Source organism: Salmo salar, chromosome 01 (assembly GCF_965601325.2).
Source record: "Salmo salar chromosome 01, fSalSal1, whole genome shotgun sequence".
Classification (NCBI taxonomy): domain Eukaryota; kingdom Metazoa; phylum Chordata; class Actinopteri; order Salmoniformes; family Salmonidae; genus Salmo; species Salmo salar.
Genome location: NC_138291.1, coordinates 38,662,501 through 38,674,569, shown reverse-complemented (window position 1 = coordinate 38,674,569; position 12,069 = coordinate 38,662,501). Strand labels below are relative to the sequence as shown.

The 12,069-nt window shown below is 43.1% G+C and overlaps 1 protein-coding gene across 2 annotated transcripts in view; it reads right to left on the bottom strand.

Annotated features, from left to right (window-relative positions):
* Positions 1-12,069, bottom strand: part of akap6 (A-kinase anchoring protein 6) — a 189,622-nt gene that overhangs the window by 116,563 nt on the left and 60,990 nt on the right. For both annotated transcript variants that reach the window (XM_014194357.3, XM_014194363.3), the window contains exons 6-7: positions 4,372-4,468; positions 2,382-2,557 (exon numbers count right to left, since the gene is read on the bottom strand). In XM_014194357.3, coding sequence (XP_014049832.3) covers positions 2,382-2,557; positions 4,372-4,468 — 273 coding nt within the window. The remainder of the gene's footprint in view (positions 1-2,381; positions 2,558-4,371; positions 4,469-12,069) is intronic.

Here is a 12,069-nt window from a genome sequence, read left to right as displayed (position 1 = left end):
GTGTTGAAGCTCCGAGCTGTTTATCATTACATGCTCTCTCCTCTCGCTCTCCTCTCTCTCTCTCTCCTCTCTCTCTCCTCTCGCTCTCCTCTCTCTCTCTCTCTCCTTTCCTCTCGCTCTCCTCTCGCTCTCCTCTCTCTCTCTCTCCTTTCCTCTCGCTCTCCTCTCGCTCTTCTCTCCGCTCTTCTCTCCGCTCTGTGATCTTCCCCAACAATTTAATTAGAGGAGAATAACTAAACAAGACAGGGTTCCCTCAGGATTACCATTTGACCAGCATCCAGCCATGTTAAAAACTTTATGGTCCCATGGAAAATGATTCAGACTCGGGAACATCAACGAGGGAGACGGCAGAGAGGAGCATATGGTCTCCGCAATAACAACAAAGCGTTATGGCCGCCAGGAGAGACGCACCTTGCTTTATACACACCTTAATGGCGTGGTGGGGGCAACGTTAGTGTCTTCATCTCACACGTTATTACCCCAGTGACATGTCGCATTGCTCTTCTATGTGGCATTTTTACACAGGCTCAAATTAATAACCTCAAAGAGCACCTGTTGTTTTTAGGAACATTAGGAATTAATGGGACACTGGAAAGAAACATCGTCGTCGTCGAAGGAAGCCATTTTCCTCTGTTCTCCATTATAACGTGGTTGATGTTTGATTTCACAGTAAATTCCCAACGTATAAAGCTTAAGTACATGGGCTATATGAAGTATACAAGGGCACCATTATAACAAGCTAACATCTCCGCTGCACACGCATTAAAAGAGCATTAAACAACTTCAGGCCAACCTCCTGCGTCGATAACGACTGATGGGTGAACAACAAACGCGACCTGTCGGACGAAACCTGGGACTTATCATCCCACCCTTCGGATGACATCACCCCGTCATCCATCCATCCATCCATCCCTCCATCCAGAAGACGACACCTCTCATCCTGCTCCCGTCAACATCCTCCTACGGTATTTACCGGACCCCGTGCCCCCTCGTCAAAGAGTCAGGACGGGTCTGAACACACAGTGCTGAGAGGAGATTTGTGGCTCCTTCCCTGACCTTCCCCCCGCCACAATGGCCGCGCTCTAATTAGGCAATGCATCTGATCGTCATTAACAGCTATGGGATAATGAATCACTGGCTCGTCTCTGTGTTAATTTGCTGTAACCAAGCGGCTAATGGATGTCAGAGCTGACTGATCACACTGATTGTGGTGATTTCTAATTGCAACAAAACAATTTAAAAGCAGCAGGATTATTTATGTCGTCGCCTACGAAGAGGAAAGAGGGATGCGCCGCGCCCACTACTAAAGTAAAATACCTGGAGAGGAGAGGAGAGGAGAGGAGAGGAGAGGAGAGGAGAGGAGAGGAGAGGAGAGGAGAGGAGAGGAGAGGAGAGGAGAGGAGAGGAGAGGAGAGGAGAGGAGAGGAGAGGGAGGGGGAGGGGAGGGGAGAGGAGAGGAGAGGAGGGGGGAGAGAGGAGAGGAGTGGAGGAGAGGGGAAATAAAAGGAGACACTGTACAGATAGCCAGCTGGCTATGCTATGCATGGGAGGAAAAAAGGGATTGTGTTTCTCATTTGGTTCAGATGAAGAAGAAGACATTATGGTCAGAAGAAGGAAGAGCGAGGAGCGATGCTGTGAAGATTGCACCTCCACGTCGCACGGCCCCCTGGGAAATCCAGCCGAGCTGTGCTGGTGCTCTGACATGGCTGCTCATATCCTTCTGATGCACAAACACAAATACATTTCACTCTCTCTCTCTGCCTGGGCCTCTCTGGGTAAGTGGAAAGGATGCCTCCTTCCACCAAAATCAGATCTGAGCGTAATTACCAAATCACAATTGGCAATTAAACAATGAGCAATCGTAACCTAGAATGACTACGCCGGTAATTACACATTAAATGCAAGGAACATAAATTGGGTTTCACACATTTTGAGCTACAAATAATTGTGTGTGAATTTTGTGTCTGTTGCCCCTGTGCGTGTGTGTGTGTTTGTTGCATTTTGTCTTGTCAAATTATTCATGCTACCACCACCATTGCTTTAGAGTTCATTTATGAAACATTTCATATTCACATCATGCACAACTACGTGTCCCTCTCTCCCTCCTTCCCATGCCCAGTAACTTCTAACTGGGAAGCTTTAGCTGTTTCTTATGCTAATAGCAGCAACCCTTCCCATCTCCCCCTTCTGTTTGTTTATTTTGCTGAGTGAGCACTGGATAGCCGTGGGCTAGAGGAAGAGAAGACGAGAGGGAGAGCGGGTGGACTTCAGTCAGTGGCAAGCGGACAGGCACGCGGGCTGGGCAGGCAGGTGGTGGTGGTTGGGAGGTGGGATATGGGGGATATGAGGGGGGAAATGGAGTCTGCATGCAGCCAGTTTACCTTGGGGCTGGCTAGTGGACCCGTGGTCTCTGCCTCCTGAGAGGCCTCAGCCTCAGTGGCCAGGATGTGGGCTTTGATGGCATCCAGAGTGTGCAGCATCCAGCTGTGCTGGCGGCGGATCTGCCTCTGGAGCTCCTGCCACTGGTGTACGGTCATCTGGAGCATGTCCCTCAGGCCTGGACAGATAATAAAGAGAGACAGAGGGGGGGAGAGAAGATATATTAAAGATAGAGAGGGAGGGAAGAATGTAGGAGACCAAAAGAGAGAGAGAAAGAGAAAGAGGGAGGGGCGGGCGGGGGGGGGGGGGGGGGAAATAAAGAGAGAGGGAAGGATGGAGGAGACCGAGACCCAGAGAGAGAGAGAGAGAACGAGAAAGAACGAGAGAGAGCGAGAGAGAGAGCGAGGCAGGGCGGGGAAAGAAAAAGAGAGAGAGAGAGAGAGAAAAAGAGAGAGAGAAAAAGAGAGAGAGAGAGAAAAAGAGAGAGAGAGAGAAAAAGAGAGATTCGATAAATGAGATGAATGGCCAACATCCAGTCTTTGGATTATCCAACCAACCCTCCTAAAATCCTTCATTCATATCTCTGTATGTACTGATATTTAGCATTTTATTATGATGAACTTTTTGACCCATTATCATAATAATTGTAAACCTTCTTCATCGCTCTTTAGAAAGGGTTTCCATAGCCCGAGTGAGGTAGTAACGCTCTTCATTTGATAGTACCATGAATTCTTCAGCGGTCCACCTTGCTCTCTCTATGCTGAACACAGATGCCTACGTGATCTGCCCTGAACTATGTTCACTAATGTATATGTACACACCAGTATGTGTACTGCATGTGATGAGTCGCTGGTTTATAGTTAATCCCTTCCCACACCTGCAAAACCATCAGCATGTTTCTCCAGCTCTGTCTTTCTACCAGCAGCCATGATTCACCCAAATCCTGTTTGTTCAAAGTAATTAAAAAGTGCAAATCAAGATGAATGAGCCAGGGCAGAATGTGACCCTGTAATCCACACGCACGCACAAAGGCACGCACATATGCATGTACACGCACAAACACACTGACTGTAGTATCTATTGAGTGACTGGCTGCTCAACAATGTCACACACTGCTCATACCTGTGGAATTATCATGACTGATCTGCAGAGTTGCTAGGAAACCAGTATTAGTGTCTGCAGTGCGGGAAGTAGGGGGAGAGATTTACTAAGAATTGTGGCGTCCAATAGTAAGCGAGAGAAGGTAGTAGGAACCAATGCAGATGAGATGTGGATGAAAGAAGGGAGGGAGAGAGAGAGAGAGAGAGAGAGAGAGAGAGAGAGAGAGAGAGAGAGAGAGAAAGAAAAAGAGAGAGAGGCTGATTCTAGTGAATCACAGTAGGGCTCTTCTCACCTCTCCTCTCTCCTCCTCTCTCCTGTCAGAGCTTTTTAAACAGCTCCAGGATCCTGGAGGCCATCTGCATTTTTAATGGTAGGCAGCTTAAGAGCCAGCGAGGAGACAACTCGCCAACAGGGAGGTCAGCTTAGCGGATTTGTACATTTGCTGAGCGCTTGGCTGGCTGGCTGGCTGGATGCTTTAGGTGAATAATCGGCCCAGCAGAGAGGAGAGAACGTCTGGATGATGGCCTCTGACTCAAGTCCTGCTGTTCCTAATTCCACCTCTCTTCATATACAGTACATGGCACCTCGCTCTCTCTACTCACTTTCATTTCTCTCCCTCTCCACCCCTTTCACTCTCCACCTCTCCTCTCTATCATTTCTCGACCCAGTCACAAGCACCAATCTCTCCCAGCCTGCCCGGACTCACTCACTCACTCGCTCAATCCACTGCAGATAGAATGCCATTGGTAATGTATGTTGAAAAAGGCAGTTTCTTTCCCCCTTCCCCTTGCTTGAGAAGCGGTTACTTTAAGATTTATACATTCTGAAGGTCAGTATGTTAATATAAACATTAATAATAAATGTGAGGGTTGAGAGCAGTGAGAGCCGTACCTGATTTGTGGGAGATGATGACTTCCAGCAGCTGCCTGCCTTCCTCCAGTACACAGTCTTTCAGGGAACAGTGACTGTCCACGTTCAGCTTGAAGCTCTGTAGAACCAGAGACAATATGACACACATGATGACACCTCACAACAGTCAACTTACTAGATGTTACATGCTTATTTCTCTCTCTAATAAACAAGATACCACACACACTCAAGCATAAACACATGCAATGTGTTTTTGAACATCAGAACAAAAAAAGAAACATGAAAATGATACTAATACTAATTCACACACTAATACACAAAGCACACATCTCTTTTAAACAAATACAACCCTAGAACCCCATAGTCCCACTGCTACACTTCTCTCAATAAAATACACAGTCCCACTGCTACACTTCTCTCAATAAAATACACAGTCCCACTGCTACACTTCTCTCAATAAAATACACAGTCCCACTGCTACACTTCTCTCAATAAAATACACAGTCCCACTGCTACACTTCTCTCAATAAAATACACAGTCCCACTGCTACACTTCTCTCAATAAAATACACAGTCCCACTGCTACACTTCTCTCAATAAAATACACAGTCCCCTCTCCCTCAAGAACAGCAATGGGCAACTTGGCAACTGGTAGTTCCCCTTTTGTAGGCCCATGGACCAATTTATTAATTTTTTTAGGAACTCAGTCGGGGTCTCAACTTACTGTTGAGAGTTAGAATAATAGTGTAACGGGTGTCGTAATGATTGGACCAAGGTGCAGCGGGAACGTTTATACTCATCTTCTTTAATTGGTAAAAAGAAGGAAAAACAAACAAAACACGTATACAAACACAACGAACGACACTAACTGTCCTGTCCTGTCCTGTCCTGTCCTGTCCTGTCCTGTCCTGTCCTGTCCTGTCCTGTCCTGTCCTGTCATGTCATGTCATGTCATGTCCTGTCCTGTCCTGTCCTGTCCTGTCCTGTCCTGTCATGTCATGTCATGTCATGTCATGTCATGTCATGTGCTCAGACACTAAACAAGGAGACAACTACCCACAAATTCCATGACAAAAACACCCCTCTAAAATAAGACCTTCAATTAGAAGCAATGAAGAGCAGCTGCTTCCAATTGAAGTTCAACCGCATCAACTAAACACAGAAATGGAAAAACTAAACTAGAACATAGAAATATACTAACATAGAACATTAACCAAAACCCCGGAACACTCTAAACAAACACCCCTCTACATAAACACATAGCCCAACAAACCCCGAACCACATAAAACAAACACCCCCTGCCACGTCCTGACCAAACTACAATAACAAATAACCCCTTTAGTGGTCAGAATGTGACAAATAGAATATACAAGATACAATTTCGAAATGTGGTTGTGCATCAGCAGTCGCTCAATTAGCCCATGTCAGCAAAACATTTTTAGATTGGTAAGTTAGTCTAGCAGACACCTATCTAAACTTGTAGTAATCATGGTCGAGTTACCAACTGGGGTGGGGCCAATTGACCATCAGTTATCATATTAAAAACTGCAAACATTTGCTTCCACCCTATGGTAAAATGTGTAGAATTGCAGGAAATTTGCAGGAAATTTGCGAAATCTTCTCTCCGTCCCATGGCAAAATTTGTAGAATTGAAACAAACTTGCTTTAAAACGGCAACATCTTCTCTATGCCCCATTGCAAATTGTTCAGAATTGCAGGAAATTAACTTTAAAATGTAAATATTTTCTCTTCGCTGTCATGGGGGGGAAATGTTTTGCTCGCAAGGTGGGGGGTATGGATGTGAGTACGCAGACCCACGAGCTAATGCGGCCCCTCATGATGAGTTCAGATTTTTTGTGGCCCACACCCCATCAAAGTTGCTCTAGAATCCCCCTCTTCCAACAGATCACTCCTCCATCCCTTAAAGGCAGGGCCGGTCCTGGACATTCTGCTGCCCTAGGCGAGACCAAAAAATTGCAGTTCCTACAAGAATAGTCCCAGTAAGCAAAATAACATTGAAAAGACGTCTCAAATACATATTTTTCCAGACGTTGAAGGTATTCAATTTATATTCTGAATGAAAGGTGCAAAAATGTTTATTTTTCGGACGTTGAAATCAGGTTAATTTTCGGTTCTGAAGAAAAGTTGAAAATATGTAATTTATAGACGTCTACGTTTGGGCCAAATCAAGGCTGGTCCAGACTGGACAAAACCTGACCAAAACATAGACATCTATAATTGGTTCAGATTTCGTCTAGATCGGACCAAAAAACAACGTCTGTGAACGTGGAAAACAAGGCCAGTCCGGACTGCACAAAAGAAAAGACGCCCAAAATGCGTCAGAGTCGGTCCGTGCTTACTGAGGTATAGCCTACAGCAGGGATGGGCAACTCCAGTCCTCAGGGACCGTCCCTAATCAACACAGCTGATGAAACTAATTGCATCCTAAACCGAAGATCATGATTAGTTGATTATTACTGTCAGATGTGTTAGCTGGGGCTGGGGCAAAAGTGTTACACCAATCAGGCCCCAGAGGACTGGAGTTGCCCACCTCTGGTCTACATTGTCGCCTGAAATGTTATTTTAGGAATGCCCATCTATATGGTAGGCCTACCGTTTGTAAAACACCCCAAAAAAGATGGCCGATCCAGACAGAACCAAAAAAAGACGTTGGCGTCAATACATGCTTAATGGGGTGTAGCCTACCATCTCGGCCTGCAATGGAATTTTATGAATGCCCATCCATGTTGTAGGCCCACTGTTTGTAAAACAGGCATTGCATTGGCTTTATTCGTCCAATTTAAGCTCTAAATATCAGCTACCCAACTTTATCAGGAGTTATCCTCAGCTTATTTGCAATGAGTTTACACAGCGGGAAATGTAGAAGTATTTTATTTTTTGCTATGATCAGCTCGTAAAACATGAGTGATACAAACTTGAAACCACTGATCATCACAATTTAGCCCACAGGATGAAACTCAGACAGCAGTTGTGAGTAGCCTGATTGTCCATTCCATACTGTCAATTTCACTTTGACCTGTCCTGTTTTTAGGATATGTTGTTCGTTAACATGTCAGCACATTTTTATATATTTTATTTGATCAGGCGCCATTTAGGTTAGGCTTTTTGATCGTAGAAACCTGCACAATGTAAAAAGTTTCTGTCTCACTACATTGTCATCCATTTTATCTCCAGCCTGTAGGCTACAGAAAAGGCCACATACTCTTATAACCATATGCTATATCTGATACATGATTTATGTCAGATCATTTTTTTTGGACGGAATGTTGGAGCACTGCAGCGATGCATCTCTTCCACAGCATCCTGGAGACGTGTGCTCGGAATGGACAAGATACATCTTTTGCGTCCCTGCCTTTGACAAAGTGGGAGCTGCTTATCATAGGGCAGCATCAGCGCTCACCTAAAAATCACATATGCCACTGGTTGAGAGAAATTGTCATTGTTTTTGGGCAGAATTATGTGAGTTTTTATGTGTTGTTGGAGGTGCATCTTGGTCAGTTTAGCTCAAAATGCCGCCCTCGTCAATCTGCCGCCATAGGCGGCCATCCTAATCCTGCCTAATGAGCGGGCCGACCCTGCTTAAAGGGATCTATCATCCACCCATCCCCTAACTCTCCAACTTGTTCAATATTCCCCCAAGCGCCCTTATTACTGTGATGTCTCAATTCCGCTATTGTTATTCTCTTAAAAAAATACCCCAAACACTCCTCTTTCTCTCTCCCGTCTCTCTTTCCCCCAATACTCTTCCCCCTCCATCCCATCTCTCCGTGGGTGCTGCTATGAAAACTTTCATGTTGATTGGTTTTGATAATACCCAAGGAGCCGGTGCAGAGCCGAGTGCTCTCGTGGTGCTAAGAGTAATCAAAGTGGAGATAGAGAGAGAGAGAGAGAGAGAGAGAGAGAGAGAGAGAGATGGAGAGTGAGAGAGAGGGAGAGAACATTATGCTGGGACCTGGTAGGGAGGTGGGGCTGTGCTTTTGAAGATGTGATGGGTGGTTAGGGGGTGGAGGGAGGTGGGGGTTGGAGAGGGTCGAGGATGTGCGTACAGAGGGGGGTGAATCAAGAGGGGGGGCAGAGGGGTCCCAGGGGAGTGATGCAGCGAGGCGCCTGGAGCCATCTTCGCCTTAGATTCTCATCTCCTCAGATCTTGGGCCGGCCTGTTGCTGGCGATTAGGGCCTGGTGTGATCTGACCAGCATGCTGAAGGTGTGCCGAGCCAACACAGCCCTGGCTAACTGTATCTGACGGCCTGCCGCCGAGAAAGCAGGGAGAGGAGCAAAGAACGCGGCCCAGCTCTACTCAGCTGGGCGAGATGGATGAAGGGGAATGGGACACTGCACTAACTAAGCGTTGACTCGCTCTAACGCTGATCCAGGGACAGCAAAACAGCCAAGATGGAGTTGTTCACACTCACAGCAAGGCCCCGTCAGCAATGGCACGTTATTCCTTATATAATGGCACCCAATTCCTTATAGTGCCTTCAGAAAGCATTCATACCCCTTGACTTATTGCACATTTTGTTTTATTACAGCCTGAATTCAAAATAAATTAAATGTATATATTTTTTAACCCATCTACACACAATACCCCATAATGACAAAGTGAAAACATGTTTTGAGACATTTTTTCAAATGTATTGAAAATGAAACACATAAATATCTCATTTACATAAGTATTCACACCCCTGAGTCAACACATGTTAAGATCATCTTTGGCAGCGATTACAGATGATAATCTTTCTGGGTAAGTCTCTAAGAGCTTTGCACACCTGGATTGTACAATATTTGCACATTATTGTTTTTAATTATTATTCAAGCTCTGTCAAATTTGGTGTCGATCATTGCTAGTCAACCATTTTAAGGTCTTGTCATAGATTTAAGTCAAAACTGTAACCAGGCCAACATTCACTGTTGTCTTGGTAAGCAACACCAGTGCAGATTTGACCTTGTGTTTTAGGTTACTATCCTGCTGAAAAATGAATTAATCTCCAAGTGTCTGGTGGAAAGCAGATTGAACCAGGTTTTCCTCTACAATTTTGCCTGTGCTTAGTTCTATGCCGATGGCAAGCATACCCATAACATGATGCAGCCACCACTATGCTTGAAAATATGAAGAGTCATACTCAGTAATGTTTTATATTGGATTTGCCCCAAACATAACACTTTGTATTCAGGACACTAAGTTAGTTTCTTTGCTACATTTTGTGCAGTTTTACTTTAGCGCCTTATTGCAAACAGGACGCATGTTTTGGAATATTTTTATTCTGTACAGGCCTCCTTCTTTTCACTCTGTCATTTAGGTTAGTATTGTGGAGTAACTACAATGTTGTTGATCCATCCTCAGTTTTTTCCTATCATAGCCATTAAACTCTGTAACTGTTGGCCTCATGGTGAAATCCCTTAGCGGTTTCCTTCCTCTCCGGCAATAGTGTGTGTATTGATACACCATCCAAAGTGTAATTAATAACCACCATGCTCAAAGGGATATTCAGTGTCTGCTTTTTACATTTTTACCCATTTACCAATAGGTGCCCTACTTTGTGAGGCATTGGAAAACCTCCCTGGTCTTTGTGGTTGAATCTGTGTTTGAAATTCACTGCTCAACTGATGGACCTTACAGATTATTGTATGTGTGGGGTACAGAGATGAGGTAGTCATTCAAAAATCATGTTAAACACTATTTCTGCACACAGAGTGAGTCCATGCAACTTATGTGACTTGTTAGTCTATGCAGTGGTGTAAAGTACTTAAGTGAAAATACTTTAATGTACTACTTAAATCGTTTTTGAGGGGTATCTGTACTTTACTATTTATATTTTTGACAAAATTATAGACTTTTTACTCTATACATTTTCTCTGACAAACAAAAGTACTCATTACATTTTGAATGCTTAGCAGGACAGGAAAATAATCAAATTCACGCACTTATCAACAGAACATCCCTGGTCATCCCTTCTGCCTCTGATCTGGTGGACTCACTAAACACATGCTTCATTTGTAAATGATGTCTGAGTGTTGGAGTTTGCCCCTGGTTATCCATAAATTAAAAAAAAAAGAAAGAAAATGGTGCCGTCTGGTTCGCTTAATATAAGGAATTAGAAATTAGTTATTCTTTTACTTTTGATACTTAAGTATATTAAAAACCAAATACTTTTAGACTTTTACTGAAGTAGTATTTTACTGGGTGACTTTCACTTTTACTTCAGTCATTTCCTATTAAGGTATCTTTACTTTTACTCAAGTATGACAATTGGGTACTTTTTCCACCACTGAGTCCATGCAACTTATTATGTGACTTGTTAAGAAAATCTTTACTCCTAAACGTATTGAGGCTTGTCATAACAAAGGGCTTGAATACTTACTGACTCAAGACATTTCAGCTTTTCATGTTTTATTAATTTGTAAACATTTCTAAAAACAGAAATCCACTTTGACATCATGGGGTATTGTGTGTAGGCAACTGACACAAAATCTCAATATAATCCATTTTAAATTCAGGCTGTAACACAACAAAAAATGTGGAAAAAGTCAAGGAGTGTGAATACTTTCTGAAGGTATTGTATATAGTGCACCCTATCCCCTATATAGAGCACCACTTTGAAAGCAGTGGTGCCATTTGGGACACATACCCAAAACATCTGATGCTGATCCATATACTGTAAGAGGTGTGACCAAGAGACCACACACAACAAAATGTAGTTGTTTCAACTAAATATTATTAAGGAACTGGTTCCACTGACTTTTTTGTTGTTTACTAACCTTTCGGTAAAAGTGTTACCTGAACTTAACATTTTTAGTTGGCCCAAACGTAGCTCTAACATGAGAAAACGTATGCAAAAAAATCTGTCAACTTAAAATGATGCGTTTGCTCAAATATTCTCATATGTTCATTCAACTATAAAATTATTATTTGGGCATCTTACCTTAAAACAGGCAGTGGAACTAGTTACACAAGGTGCTGTTAACATACAATGTTTTCAACTTACATATTTGACATATATTGACATTCATGATTACATTGTGCATGTCCATTTATACAGTAATTAATATTCAACATGTCATCACCTGGGATTTGAACTCACAACCTCTTGGTTAACAGCATTCCAATCTTCAATGATGAGAGAAGAGTCAGATTAACTGATAATTGACACAGACATGGTGTCGTAGCAGGAAGATAGGAATGCCATGAACCAAGAGGTTGTGAGTTCAAATCCCAGGTGATGACATGTTGATAATAATTACTGTTTAAACGAACATGCACAATTGAGTCATGTGTGTGAAATATGTAAGCTGAAAACATTGTATGTTAAAAGCACAGTTTGAGTGTGTGTGTGTGTGTGTAACCAGTTGCACAGCCTTTTTTAGTTAAGATGCCCAATTGTTAATTTATAATTGAATGAACACATGAGATAAGCTGAGCAAACACATCATTTTAAATTGACTGCATTTTTGACAAAGTTCTCACGTTAGAGCTTAGTTTGGGCCAACAGTTTTTTTTTAGTTCAGGTAACACTTGGACCTAAAAGTTGATTAAACAAAAGAAAAGCTGTGGAACCAGTTAATTAATAATAATCCGTTGAAATAACTATATTTGTGGGTGTTTTTGATGTGTTTTTTTTTACAGTGTATTCATGTTATAGTGGATTCTTCCATTCTTTTTTTGGACATCATTTACAAAAACATATCTACCTAGATATAG